Genomic DNA, 15,069 nt, shown 5'->3' with positions numbered 1-15,069 from the left:
CATATTATGATTTGCAAAGCCAAAAGCAAAAAAAAAACCCAACAACAACAACATACAAACACAGCACAGAAAATAAATTGTCGAGTATGTCATTCATTCATTTATTCATTCCGACGTAACCGATGGTTTGTTTTACGTCAGGACGCGATCTCACCATGCACATGCGCAGTGTCGATTCATGATGAACAACGATCGTCACCTCGCCACGTACTATTCGATGCAACCAAACTGCAGTTGCTTTGACAGACGTGTAAATCGACCAATGAGAAAGAAATGCTACGACTTGGACCGCCCATGAGCGGACTAACAAGCTACTTGCCGACAGAGCTCCGGCAGTGGAGGCGATTATTAAAGCAAACAATGTTTTACACCCAAAGTAACGTGAGTATACAATAAAGACAGATTTATTCGCTTTTGTTATGCATGTTAAACCGTGACTTTATTGTAGACACTAACAGAATGAGATCGGAATATGATATAATTTGTAGTTGCTTGGAGGTTCAGTAGCTAAAACTGTCTGTCAGTGGCAGTGCTAAGGCTTATATCAACAGTAGCTTTTAGATTTTATCACACAAGGTGTGATGAAATAACTAAAAGCATAGGCCACAATGCCATTCTAGGTTGTCCTAAAGGTTTGATATTAATTGTTTTTAAAACTCTTAAAAACTGCCAGTGGTGGTGCTAAGACTAATATCAACAGTTCCCTTTAGATTTCATCAGACAAGGTATGATGAAATGACAAAAACCACAGGCCAGGTTGCCATTACTCATATATAAGAGTTGTTGTTAAAATTCTATTCTTATGTCTCCGATGTCAAGATGTGGTGGAGTCGTGTCAGCTGGATTCTGGTTTTGGTTCTGATGCTGGTCCAGCTGCTCACTTTAGAGGCTGTTCCCATCAGTAAGGACAAGAACAAAATGTCGCAGCCAGAGGTGAAAATTGAAGATGCTCCTGCTAGTGTGGTAAGATTACAGTTGTCTTATGTTTGTGAAATGTCAATGTAAGGAAAAGCATATATTAAATCCTTTGTTGAATAAACCACTCAGTGCTCTATAGAATGATTTGAATGAAGATGTCAAACTCTGAGATAGACCATTTAAATAAATAATATCAAAAATAAATAACAGTTTGAACCCCCCCCACACACACGTAAGATACACTTCAACTTATTTGTCACCCTGAGTTAAAGTTTATGGTAAAACCAACGTTTAAAACAAAATATGATGAATCATTGTGTATTTAAACATCAAATGCAACTTTGTGTCCAGTAGTGTACGTTCATATTCATCGGTGTATTGTGTGCCATAATTACACTGTATAATCACAATATATATATTTTTTTAACCTTTGATTGTTTCTTCTGGGAAAGGACACTGGGCTCCACTATGACCGTTACCTCAGAGAAGTCATCGATTTCCTAGAAAAAGATGAACATTTCAGAGAAAAACTCCACAATACAGACATGGAAGATATCAAGGTAAAGCCCTCTTAACTGTGTTCTTATATCTTCATCTGGAAGTGTGTGTGTGGGGGGGTGTATTATATCGCATGAGGAAAACAGATTTCAGAATTCCATATGCAAGCTCAAAAGAAATGAGATGTCACTCTGACGCTACAGTGTCAGAATTCATTCAACTGTGTGTGCGTGTGCTTGTGTGTATGATGTGGCTTGAGGAAAGCAGATTTCAGAATTTCATATGCATGCTCAAAAGAAATTAGATGTCACTCTGATGCTACAGTGTCAGAATTGAACTCTGAAAGCTGCAGTTCAAGCCCTCTTTCTGACCCCTATTTTTTCTCATCCTGTATGAAAGGGCATAGGAGAAGAAAAACTTGAAATAAAAAAAAAAAAAAAAAAAAAAAAGAGAAGTCATGGTGTTTTTGTGTTTGGGCTGTTTTTGCTACAACCCTTACATTGAATAATGTTCACCTCCAGCAAGGTAAACTCGCCAAAGAGCTGGACTTTGTCAGCCACCACGTTCGAACCAAACTGGACGAGTTAAAGAGGCAAGAGGTTAGTCGACTCAGGACCCTCATCAAGGCTCGGCATGATCTTGAAGGTGGAAATGGTAGGTTAAGTGTGGGGTAATAAAACACGTTTATGTTCTATAAAATGCTGTAACTGTACACGTGTCATTTCAATAGATATCGCAGTGGACCACCAGGCTCTCCTGAAACAGTTTGAATACTTGAACCACATGAACCCACACACATTCGAAGTGGACGACCTGGATCGCCTCATAAAATCGGTAAATTGGGCGCCCGGCAAAAATGTTTGCATGTTTGCTCCCTAAATTGTAAGACGCTGCTTTGTGAATGATTTTTGGCCACACTGTGAGGAATATCTTTGGAAACTGACAGGTTGACTCAATTCGCTAATTTAGGTAAAAAAAAAAAAAAAGACAAAAATAATACATTTTAAAAAATGTAATATATTATTATTGAAAAACAAATTTCAAAAAAAAAAAATGCTTTGGACCTTGTTCAGTCAGTGTTGTCAGTTTGTCAGTGTTCAAAGAAATCTCTTGTGCACTATTGCTGGACTAATTGAACAATTTTGCAAAAGTGTCAAGCATTATCGTTTCTATATCAAGGCCACAAACGATCTGGAGAACTTTGACAAAGAGAGGCACGAGGAGTTCAAGCGTTATGAAATGATGAAGGAGCATGACAGACGGGAACACCTGAAGACGCTGGATGACGACGAACGAAAGCGAGAGGAGGAGCACTATGAGGAGCTGAGGAAAAAACATGCTGATCACCCCAAAGTCAACCACCCGGTAAATCTGGCTCATTATTTTTGGTTCCGGTATAAAGTTTTGTGAGTCTGTCTGTTGGGGAAAAAAAAAATCATCAAAATTTAGCATCATTTGTAGATTATATTGAAAATATTGAAATGAGGTGTTACTTTTGTAGGGTAGCCAGAATCAACTCAAGGAAGTGTGGGAAGATACAGATGGCTTAGACCCAGAAGATTTTGATCCCAAAACGTTCTTCAATTTGCACGGTAAGTCATTCTTTCACTGTGACAGGTTCACTCCGTTCAATAAAACACACAGACACTTTGACTTCCTCTGCCTGATGCAGACACCAACGGCGATGGCTTCTTTGATGAACAGGAACTGGAGTCGCTGTTCACCAAGGAGGTAGGAATTTTTTTTTGTTTGTTTTGGACTAAATAGTCCTTGACTGTTGCTCGCTGACGTTTCAGTTGGAAAAACTCTATGATCCCACTAATGAAGAGGACGATATGGTGGAAATGGAGGAGGAGAGGTTACGCATGAGGGAACACGTTATGAATGAGGTATAGTGCAACTGTCGTTATGTACCTATGGTCAGCTTGTCTATTTCTCGCGCGACGCTGGATAAAGTAACTCAAACATTAGGACACTATATTCTCACGTGACGCTGAATAAAGTAACTCAAACATGAGGACACTAAACACGTTACTAAACACCCCCAGGTGGATTCAAACAAAGACAGGCTGGTGTCTTTAGATGAGTTCATGACTGCTACAAATAAAAAAGAATTCTTGGAGCCAGATAGCTGGGAGGTAAGACAAAATGCACAACAAGCATGGTCTTTGCAAATAATTCAAGAACTGGAAAATGTTTGCTGAGTTCATTTGGTGCTTGTAGACTTTGGAGCAGAACCAGGCCTACACGGATGAGGAGATGAGGGACTTTGAGGAGCACCTCGCTCGACAAGAGCAGGAGCTACACCAGAAGTCTGTTGACCTTCAGAAGCAGAGAGATGAGCTGGAGCGGCAACAGGAGCAGCTGAACGCGCAGAAAGTAGAGTTGCAACAGGTAAGGGCAGCTTAATTCACAAAATTGTTAGTACACTTGTGTTATTGAAAGAGAAGCTCCACAGCGGCGGCATCACAATGCATGACCAACTCAGATAGCTGCGATTTTTTTTTTTTTTTTCTTTTTGGTCAAATCAGGCTTCTCATTGGGCAAATTTGCTTGTGAGTCGGCAAACATATGAAATATTTTTAACCTAAAGCTATCTTGTATGTTCATTTCAAAAAGTGAAACTCACAACACAGACATATTTGATTTTATTTCTTAGAATTTCGAAAACCCCAAATTCACCAGCTCAACAAATTTGAACGTTATATAAGCAACTATTGAAATGACTTTTAATATCAAAATTTGGTCTTCTGAAAAGTAGTTCTTTGTAGTTTGAACTTTTGAGCCAAAGTATTGAAATAAATGTACTTAGCAAATGTGCATTGCGATTGTTTTCACCAGGCAGTTGATCATATGGAACGACTCAAGGCTGAAAAACTAGAACTCCCTCCCGATGTCCATGGTAGGTTTGCGTTCATTATTTCTTAGCATAGGTTGTCTGACATTGCTAATTCAGCATCTTCGCCGCAGTCGAAGGAAATGCCTTACCGGAGATGCATGCAGTTGATGATCAACAGCAACACGACCGGGTGGCCCTCGTTCAAGAGCATCAGCCTGCGGAGCAGGTTCATCAAGATGCGGCTCAGGACCCAAGTCAACACCAGAATCAGCAGTTGGGCGAGCAACCAAACCAGGATCTGCCGCCGGGCCACCAAGGAAGCCCACAGGTTGAGAACCACTATCCATAGGGCCTTCAACACTGGACTGCTGCAACCTCGTCTAATCTAAGAGTGTCTGGCCTTTTCCACCATGATGACTGATTGGTGCTTTTGAACACACTCAGGAGTCAGGACGATGAAGCACACAAGATGAACAATGCTAGTTTTTGGTGCCCGACTTGCGAATCACATTATGGATTTTCAGGAGCATTTTGTCAACATAACGCCAGCAAAGGGACATTATTTTTCAAGGCCTGTGGAAAAAGTCACTTTAGACAGACCACCAGAGTACTATGATGTGAAATTTTGAATAGATTTTTTTTTCTGAAAATGTTTTCGGGGTAAACATGAATTACCATTAAAAACACAGATGGTATGCTGTTTGTTCACCACTTATCACAGTTGCCACACATTATTGCCATTCTTTTAATTGGTTACCGTCATCTTTGTTAACCTAATCTAGGCAATCATTATCCGTTAAAATTTGAGCACTGAGCTGCCAAGACTGGAATAAAGTAATCATTCTTTTTGGATTTGTTTTTAATTTGGCACAGAACTTTCTCCTTTGGTAACACCCAATCATTTGATTGGTGTTAGTGTAAGAGTTGGAGGTAGTTGACATTTTAAGGCCATTTTTTGTAATCGTATACATAACTGTATATGACATTTATTTGATCATAATTGATCATTTTTAACTTATTGGACAGCTATTGCTAAAAATGTTTTTTTAATTGAACAGCAAAATTTGGGCATTTGGTGTTTTAGTTGCATCTGACCTTTAACTACTGAATTTGGAAAAGGGCAAAAAAGGAGAGGCCATACTTGCTGCATTCAGCTCACTTATGTGATATGTTGTACATGAAGTGACCTAATCTGAAGGATTGAAATTTTAGGTCAGATGTGATGTCACTTGACATGCCGTGCAATGTTGTGTTTTGTGTTCATCTCTTCTTTGCATCAGCAAAACAGAATATTTTCTTTGTTTTTTACATACAAACATACTTTCAAGCTATTATTTCTTTGTGCCAAGAAGTTTTCTTTGTGAAAATTCTGCATAAAAGGTTTGCACAATAGGTTCACGTGGTTCTGTTATTGCTTGCTGCTGGATTTAATTGTCAAGTGTTTGTTGCTACTGTATGCCTCATTTCAAGACAATAAAATTATTAAATCTATTCACTTGGCGCAATTGATAATACTACAGGGACGTGCGGTCAGAGGAGTTAAGGGAGGCTACGCCTCCCCTGCCATCATGAAAAGGGGAAAAACAAATTCAATTGTTTTTATTATAAAGTCATTTTCCTTTTAATACCAATATTTTTGTATCATTTTGAACCAAAATCGCTGAATAGAATTAGTTATTTTAAAACCGAAGACGATTCGCTCGGAGGAGCCAACTTCCTGCCTAGCCTCCTCTGAGGATTGCGTAATCACACGGCTGCCCATGCACTTTGACTGAACTGCCCTCTCTCTTCACGTCGCTGTTCAAGTGTTCAAACACTGTGGCTATACTAACTAATTTCCGTAGTTAAGGTGATGTATATAATATCTAGTGTTTTTTGTCATCTGTCTGTAACGTCGTTTCTTTAGATGAAAAAAAAACGGCTTTGAAAAGAGACCTTACTGAGGCTACGAAAAAAAGGTTCTCCTGCCTTTATGGCAGGGGGCGCTAGTGATCCCTAGGTGCTTCATGCGCCTACCTGTAGAATGAGATCTCCAGTTCAAATTTGCAGTGAACAACTGAGGAGCAGTCGTCCATTTATTTCGTTTTACATGCGTTTTTTTTTCTTCCTCTCGTTTTTACATTTCGTTTACGATGGAGGATTACATATCCAAACGATTTTCAACGATGGATTTTCGGTCGAAGCAGGAGGTCATCAGTAAAGGAAGCGCAACTCCGGAGTTAAAAGTTATGATTTGAACAACGGGACCTTGGAGCATGTCTTTTCAAACGGAGTGGTACGCACGATCGAAAATAAGTTTTTGATTCCATGTGCTTTATTGAGTGTTTTTATATGTGAAGACTGCTGGTATGAGATTTTAATTAAAATAGTTCAAATTAAATAATGAATAAGCCACACTAGAGCAGCGTTCCCCAACCTTTTTTTGTGACACGGTTTATCTATTGTTTTAACTAGCCAATTGAATTAAGTTTTCATTTTTGCAAAACTACACAACCATAATGTCTTGGGTAGCATGAGCAAATGCCTTGTAATAGAACACAGCTTTATTGAATCAGTCTTGACTGATATACAAAGAGGTGATGGTGAGAGATTAAAAAATACATTGTCATGTCTACAAGATGTGAAGGAAAAGTGACCAACGAGCACATGCCAGAGGAAAATCTCTTGGGAATCATTTTGACAGTGGCAGGGTATTTTTTGCATTGTTTTGTACAAAAAAATAAATTAATGAAATCTTTCAAGTTTACCGGAATATCTAGTTTATTATCGCACGTATGTGCGGATAATCTTACATGAAGTTAGGAGACTCGGCATTTTGTGTTAAAACATTTCAAGAAAATGGGCAGACAAAAGCAGACTGACTCAGAAACGAATAAAAGATTATTAATGAGAAATGAAACGTTACAAAAGTGAGTTTGGGTGAGCACATTCAAAAATCCTGAATGCTCAACGTGGAGCGATAAGCCGGTCAGTAGGATCGCCATCCTCGAGCAATCCCTCAAGACAGTCCTCGGGGCCCCTGGGCAGTTCCACGTTTGAAACCTTGTTGGTAGCCCTCCTGCAACATAAATCATGAATGTACACTAAATATAAAGTTCACACCCGAACTGCTCAAGTAAATGCTCACCCCACAACAAAAGATTTGCCGATGAAAGATAATCTTACCCTCTGGTAGTTGTTGCTTGAGTAGTCCCGGGGCCCCGTGTTGAATTGGCTTTGACTATAACCACTGCTGGGAGGGTTGGAAAAAGGAGGGCGGTAACCTTCATAGCCCCCTGATGAAAAAAAAACAAAAAACATTAATTACTACAATCTGGCCCAAAGATAAATTCAGATTAGGACGGCATACCTCTAAATCCATTCGAAGCGCCTCGGTAGCCATTCATGGTACCTCTGCTGTTCCTCAAGCCGCCCCGGGGCACTGCCCTGCTGTTGTAGAAGGACTGGCTCGATTGTCCAAAGCCCGCACTGGGCGATGAGTCTTCGTGCACCACTGGTGAAGGCATGACGTGGGCTTGGGGCTGGAACCCGGCAACAACTGGGGGAGTCACGCATGACATAATACATTGAAATCCTACATTTGTTTCGAGCGATATTGAAGGGAAAAAAGTCAATCTTCATTGCTCATTCACCAGATTGCAATGTTTCCTGTGGAATGTCAGGCTGGTCCACAGCAGGATCTGATTGAGCACTAAAACTCTGGCCGTAGCCCCCGGGAAACTGAGACGGTTTATGAGGGTCTGCTTGGCCACTGGCTGGTGTTGCAGGTGCGCTCATATTAAATACCTTAAAAAGAGAATTGACATTTCAACATTACAAAAAGAATACTGTACAACCCACTCGTAATGCCCATCGATGATCATAAATGGAAGGAGTGAGATGGAGAGAACCACATGTCACCACTACTCAAGACGACAAATAAAAAATGAGGATAGAACTGAGAGAAGAGAGGACATGCACGTATTGGCCGGACTTCATTTCAGTGAAGTACTTCAGGGCTGGTCAAATATGAAGCATTACCGCTTGCACTGACTGGAAGGGTGCAGCATTGACATTGATTCCTCCGGTGTGGGAGGGTTTGGAGGCAGGTGGGAAGGCAGAGGACAGGGAGCAAGAGGCAGGTGACTGCTCAGAAGGCAGAGACATCGCAGCCTGGAGGGTTCAGAAATTGGGGAACAGGAGGAGAGACAACCAGAAATGTGGGGAGATAAACAGAAGGGAAATTCCGGCTAAGCGCTCTTGAAACAACAAATTGTAGTAATTTGAGAAGTTTATTTTCTGTAACAATGGAAGAGTATGAAAATTAATTTTTTGGGAGTGGCAAAACACTATCTACAGTATGTATGATATTATATTGTCAGTTTTCTTTAAGACAACAAATGGCTACTGCCAGCCACAAACATACCAAAATAACATTTGTCAGTTGTCAAAGAGGAAGTTCTTACTACGCACACTCACTCGTCCGATCACAAATCTAACAACATTCATGATCGAGTTGTGATCGACAGTCGGTGGCAGAGGGATAAAGTGTCTTGCTTGGGCCCATGACATGATAGTTCTGTTCTCTTTCTGCGACTTACTTGTGAGGGCTCCTTTGGTCCTGTCACCATGTTCATCGGAGGAAGCCTGGACTCTGAGTGAGCTGAGAATGCGAGACAAGTGTTAATTAAATGCAAGCCGGTCACTCATAATTTCATTAGTCAAAAGTGGCAATAATATCTGAGTCTCATTAGATTTGGAGAGGGTTGGACATTTTTCATGATGAAATGCTACACGGGAACTTTATCTGCTGACTATTGAGTAAGTTGCACTCATCCCTGGCAATCAATGACAACTTAATATGTTGGGTGATTTATACGAAGTGTATTATGTATTATGGCTTTGCCATGAAACAAGTAATACATTATGAGAAGCGCGGTGGGGCTAGTGGTTAGCCTTGCTAACATTCAAGGTCAAACCTGTGTCAGCATACGCACAGGCTAACTGTTGGAGGTCCACAGTCTGTACAGGCTTCATTGGCTGGGCTGACACAATGGCCGGGTCCAGGGCTTGGCCATCAAAGTCCAACACTGAGTCCTTGTGGGAGAAGACAACAATTGGAAAAGGTATCATTGCAGAAAAGGCTACAAAATCCTAGGATGGTAAGCTTTACTATGGTTACTAATTTGCATACTTTGCATCATGTCCTTGTGTGAAAAGCAACCCAAGTCGATCTGGTACCTACACCGGGTCTGCTTCTGTTACCTGCATGAAGTTGTATGTCCCTTGCATCTGGGCCATGAGGTCTTGCACCACCTGCTTTCTGATCACCGGGTCAGTCGACGGACACGGACTGACACGATTCACAGCCGCGCTCGGTTCTGGTGGTAGCTGGGCGGGGGGTTGGTGCTGGAGGGAATTCACCATCTTAAACAGAAATATGAATCAACAAAAACGACTTGGACAGAGGATTCACACATCGTAAAAAGAAAAGCAGCATAGCATACCTGCATGTCCACTGACCACTCCTCCACATGTTCGATGTCAGTACTGCTGTACGTGTTTTCCGGGATAAATTGTCTATTTACAAACTACAACCAACAAATATATACAGTTGATACATGAGCACAAAACTGAAAACTTTGTGCCGTATGCTAGAGGCGCGATAAGCCGTATTGTACCTCTGTGGTTTCCAATTGCACAGGCTGAGGAATTTCAGGAACTGGTGCTACAAAAAAAAAATAGTAACAAAAATATTTTATTTTCTTCTGCATATTTAAACAAGCCTCATCTTGTTGTGTTAAATCCTACCAGGTTCAGATGGTTGCTCTCCCATGTTAGAATCAGCCACTACCGTTTGCTTTTCCTGCTTCTCCTCTTCCTCCTCCTCACATGTTCCATTTCGACCACTTGATGGTCTATCAAAGTAGCCGCTCTGTAGCAACTTGTCCAGGATGTCCTTCAGTGCCTTGTCTGGGTGGATGGAAGTCATCACAATAAACATTAAAATGAAATACAAATTCCAGAATGCAGTTCAGCATTGTGTCAAGCGGAAGACTTGAGAGGGGCAGACTTTACTTGAAACATCAGCACAATATGATTCAATATAGAAGGCGTACAAAAAAATAAACGACACTAAGCTTTTGCCAAAGTGTAAACCGATTGTCATGACTTTACACTCCCAAAAAGCAAAAAAAAAAAAAAAAAGTGGGGAGGAAACTGAAAGTAAACATGAGCAATGGAAAAACTTACATGACGTCCCTGCCACAGCCTTGTCCCTGCCATCGAGCAGTTCCCACAGGTGCAGTGAGGCCTCTTCATATTGTTCAGTCAACCTGGAAGTCAATGAGTAAACATGGTATATACCATGCATTCAGATGATGGTTAAACAATTTATCAATATTGAATCCTAACATATGAATTCATAATATGTTCATCATAACCAGGCAGGTGCCACACACCTGACGTCACAATTCCGATCAGGTCCGACAAGTTTGTAGAGCTCATCGAGTGATGCAAGGTCAGCATCGGTGAGCAAGGGCGAGCCAGAAGCATCGGGCCGCTTCAGATCCTGCCTGACATTGTCATCTCCCAACTGGTCCAATATGAACTGCAGCTCCAAAACCGTCTTCATTCGCCATTTCTCCATTTCCTCTCGCTGCAGCTGTTGGCGTCTTGCGGTTTTCTTCGATGTCTTCTGAATCTAAACATGCACCTTTATTGTTTTAGCTCAAATGATGACCAAGAAGCACCAACTTGTGTTTATACTATGTCCCCAGTGGCCATCGCACGCATTTTAGTCCACAGTGGACATAATGGGGCGGACGTGAGACAACTTGGGGTGAAAACGTGATAGGTCGTGATTGCAAGGGATGCCCAGAAAAACATAACAGTCATGATGCAGATGACAAACCTAATCGACCATAGTAAAATGGGGTGAACGCAATTAAACCCAACAGTACCAAAAAGTTGGAGAAGTAGAAGAAGAATTTCCCTGGCATCTCATACCCATCAAAAACAACTCTCGTAAAGCTCAGCCTTGTTTTGAATCCTTAATGTTGAATGTGTGTGCAAGACAGCGAGAGAGCGTACTGCATAGTGTGTACGTGTAAGAGCTCAAAAGGTTCCTGACCTTTATGATTCCATCATATTCAGAATTTTGGACCGTTGCTAATGTGTGTTCTCTCTGTCCACAGTCTAATTTGGTTAGTAGGTGGGCGGAGTCCCTGAACTGGACCAGGCTACAATTATCCTTGACTTATTTAGGTTTGGTTTCACCGAAGGAAAACACCGGAGTTTTGTTTTGCTTCTTGTCATACCTCATGTTCCCTGGCATTATGCTTGTCACCTGCAGCTTCATTGTTTCCGGTTGGACTTCACGTTTGTGTATTAAGGGGGAATTCAACCCTATAAATTCTTTGCAATAATACGTTTTATGTCCCCGCACTCGTCTAAACACAGCATTCTTATTGATATTGCGTTTGTGGAATGTGAGTTAAGCAGCAAAATTCACCCATTTTATGCCATCTCAGGGGGCGACCATTTTGCCACTTGCTGTCAACTGAAAATGACATCACAGTTGCCAGGTCTCAGGTCACAACCAATCATGGCTCAGCTTCAGAAAAACTGGTGACATTGCTAAGTTTGAAACAAAAGCAATTTAGTCATACTCACCTCTTGGCCAAGCGTCAGGAAGCTCTTCTGCAGCTCTCGAGCAAACTCAATTGTGGAGAGGATCTCCTGGTATTTTGACAAGGCCTCCTTTGGACACACACACAAAAAAAAAAGCAAAGTGAATTTGACTTGGGGTCAATAAAACAGGCTGTGTATATAAACCAGAGATCAAGTACATACTAGCTGATCCTGATTCAGGCTTTCACCTTTGTTCTTCTTTGCTTGATAGTCATCCAACTTGGACTGAAAGAAACGGGTGGGGGTAAAAAAATGTAAAATGGCATAATCTGTAGACAATGAACACATCATTAACGGAGACTGACACTTTTCATTCCAAAAAATGTGGTGGAAAAAACAAAAATAGCTGAAGTGAGAAAGAGTCACTAAATAAATTTGTGCAACCATCAAGCTTACAAAATTCATTTCTAGCACACAAACTTAATTTTGGAAGAAGACATGCATTTTAGCAGTGGTGTTGGATTCAAAGTCAATCACAAGCAGGGGTTTAAATCTGTTTTCCACTGTGAGGATGAAAATTGACATGCTAAGAAACCAAAGCCACTTTCCCAAAATATTCCTCAGTGAGTGTATTTAACTACAGGGAAGATATTAAAACAGCTCTCGTTATGCTCCAATGCATATTTGTGTTTGTTTCTCAAGCGTTGACCTACGTGTTATGAATGTGATGACGGTTGTGATGAAAATGATGGTGCGGTTGATACCTTTTTTTTCTCCATGTTGCGAACCTTCTTGTCTAGCACACCAAGAACTTGCTGGATGGCCTCACACTTGTTCCCATTTCCAACCTCTGGAATGGCCGACTGGACAGCATTGTTGCTAACCATTGCTGAAGGCATCTAAATTAGGTTGAGATAGGTGGAGAGAGAAGGCGGTGGGTTATACTTCATTATGTATTTGTTGGGCTCGGAAAAGATTCAGTTTGAGTGAACCAATTCTTAATGTCCAACGTGAGAAACCTTTCCATCGCGTGGGAGTTCACCATAGTGGAACACCATTTATTGGTATATGTTTACAGTTGCTTCAAAATTGGAATATTCACGACAGAGAAAGACACCAGATGCAACAACTGTGAAATATATATATTTTTTCCTTTGAGGAGACATCAGTTATTTTTAAGAGGTTCAAAATGTTACGTAACGAAAGCTAATTGAGCGGAACAAGCGGAACATTGTGAGTTTCACCTTACTTTCAGCGTTCTTGAGTTGTCCGAGACTACGAGTGAAACGAAACTAACCTCACTCGCGTTTAACTTATTTAATTAGAGAACAACGTTGGTCTCAGGCTCCATGTCCCATTGTTAGCCTGCAAGCTAACCCCTTATTGGTGCTATGTTGCTATTTTATCCGTTTTCGCCACTGTCATTAGTTAATACATCGAATATGTCATCGTTTATGTTTACAAACGAGGATGTCCGTGACTATAAGTGCGGAAAAACAAACAGGATCAGTGGATGCTACGCCAGCTCGTCGTGTTAAGTCGTCTCGGCTGAAACGTAAAAAAAAGAGGATTTTGTACTTCTTGCCACCCCGTGATTATTGTACGGATATCATACCTTTATACTCTTTGTCTTCAAAGAGATTTACGTCGACTGGATTAACAACAATCGTGCAGGTGAACTCAGAGGCTGTCTGTTTCTGTGGTATTTTTCCAGAAAAGATGCTCCGGGTGATACACTAACTGGCTGAGGAGGAAACTGCTGCTCTATGGCTGATCTTTGGCTGCCTGCTGATCATAATGCTCAGACAGGCAAGGCTACAAGGACCCTTCTCTGGTGCCCTCAACTTTGCCTGATTGAAAAACAAAACAAAAAACAAAACAAAGCAACAACAACAAAAAACAGAAACAAAAAACGCCGTACGTTTTACTGTACTGTTAATTCAAAAACACTTCCTGAGTGGTATACCGAACTGACCTACACCCCACTGGCCCCAATATAAGCAAAACTATCATTATATTAATTATATAAATATATATAACGTGTGTGTGTGTGTGTGTGTGTGTGGGGGGGGGGTTATAGTGTAAATAAATATATGCCTTGGCTTACGTACGTCAATGATTGTACTTGTAAATGTGAAAATCCAAATGAAAATATTTGGTGCAATTGCAAAAATCTAACAGAAGAGAGCGTTAACGACACATTTATCGTATGCAGGCCAAGCTTCACGTCTTCTGAGTCCCAAATAAGTTTGGGTTTTTATCACGTTATAAATAATTTTCTTGTAGCAGATGAACCCCCCTCGAGTTACACTGGTTGTTAAAACTCAAATTCGTTGTAGTCATTTTAAAATCTAAAACATTAAACCATAAAAGCAATTGCCAGTTTTGATTGTGCATAGACAGATTTTGTTAAAACCTCTCCACTAGCACACACAAAATGGCCAAATGATGTAATTTGCAAGTTGCAAGGTTAATACAGAGATCCAATTTTAGATGACTGATTGTCTTATTCATAACAAGTTAATCTGCAAATAAGTCTTTTCATTGCTGTTATAACTTTAACAGAAGCCTACCATAAATCGAATTTCACTTTGATGTACAAATGTTTTACACTATTATCCAAAGCAATATATCTGGAAATGAAAGTATGGCAAGCACGTCATTGAAGTTAACAATATCTGTCCTTAAGAGGAGTAGTCGAAATCACCTCTTGACCAGGCCCCCTTTCTTCATTCAACTTTCAAGATTTTAACTAAAATATTACATTTCCAATGACACATAAGCTACTTTTAAAAAGTATACAGAGAGGACAATATGTCAAAGTTAATACTGAATTTTGTATATTATATACAAGTGTCATATTTTTGGATTGACAAGAAGAAAAGATGAGTTTTTTTCTTTTAAATTTGTGATTTTGTGCAAAGACTTGAGGGTACACAGAATCTATAGTTGCTCACTGTGATGTAGATTTTTGAATAATGGCCATACAACCCTCTCTTCTTCAAGACTGCGCCACATCGGAATGGATTAAATATGTGCTGATGATTTATTGGCAAAAACCCACAAGAGCCCCACAAACACTTGAACCTCAGACCATTTGTTGTGTGGCTGACTCAAGCCAAAGAATCCATCTGCAACCCCTACAGTGCCCCTCCTCTTCTCACTCCCTCTTTCGAAGTCTGTACATTTTCATTCATCAGGTT

The 15,069-nt window shown here is 40.6% G+C and overlaps 2 protein-coding genes across 5 annotated transcripts; one reads left to right on the top strand and one right to left on the bottom strand.

Moving 5' to 3' along the window:
- Window positions 1-231: 231 nt before the first annotated feature.
- Window positions 232-5,746, top strand: LOC148400300 (nucleobindin-2-like). The gene is made up of 13 exons (XM_088371733.1): window positions 232-381; window positions 820-963; window positions 1,371-1,478; window positions 1,938-2,070; window positions 2,147-2,250; window positions 2,596-2,781; window positions 2,918-3,008; window positions 3,089-3,147; window positions 3,213-3,305; window positions 3,465-3,554; window positions 3,640-3,810; window positions 4,258-4,318; window positions 4,387-5,746. The coding sequence occupies exons 1-13, from the start codon at window positions 274-276 to the stop codon at window positions 4,602-4,604; spliced, it is 1,566 nt and encodes a 521-aa protein (XP_088227859.1). The 5' UTR covers window positions 232-273; the 3' UTR covers window positions 4,605-5,746.
- A 1,034-nt stretch (window positions 5,747-6,780) lies between these two features.
- LOC148400299 (caprin-1-like) lies at window positions 6,781-13,689 on the bottom strand. 4 transcript variants are annotated; one of them, XM_088371796.1, is made up of 17 exons: window positions 13,482-13,689; window positions 12,631-12,765; window positions 12,089-12,151; window positions 11,909-11,995; window positions 10,696-10,937; window positions 10,487-10,569; window positions 10,046-10,207; window positions 9,916-9,962; window positions 9,742-9,825; window positions 9,500-9,661; window positions 9,214-9,331; window positions 8,836-8,897; window positions 8,276-8,407; window positions 7,888-8,041; window positions 7,605-7,793; window positions 7,421-7,530; window positions 6,781-7,313 (listed from the first exon to the last, which is right to left on the bottom strand). In XM_088371796.1, exons 2-17 carry the CDS (start codon window positions 12,763-12,765, stop codon window positions 7,254-7,256), a joined length of 1,890 nt encoding a protein of 629 aa, XP_088227922.1. In that variant the 5' UTR covers window positions 13,482-13,689; the 3' UTR covers window positions 6,781-7,253. The 4 variants fall into 4 exon arrangements, with proteins under 4 accessions (XP_088227922.1, XP_088227923.1, XP_088227924.1 ...); XM_088371797.1 differs by having other exon boundaries at window positions 9,232-9,331; window positions 13,482-13,688; XM_088371798.1 differs by lacking the exon at window positions 8,276-8,407 and having other exon boundaries at window positions 13,482-13,687.
- Between the last annotated feature and the right edge of the window lie 1,380 nt (window positions 13,690-15,069).

This window comes from Syngnathus floridae, chromosome 3, assembly GCF_059516105.1.
Source record: "Syngnathus floridae isolate MCC-2025c chromosome 3, RoL_Sflo_1.0, whole genome shotgun sequence".
NCBI classification, from domain to species: Eukaryota; Metazoa; Chordata; class Actinopteri; order Syngnathiformes; family Syngnathidae; genus Syngnathus; species Syngnathus floridae.
This window is presented reverse-complemented; position numbering and strand designations above follow the sequence as displayed.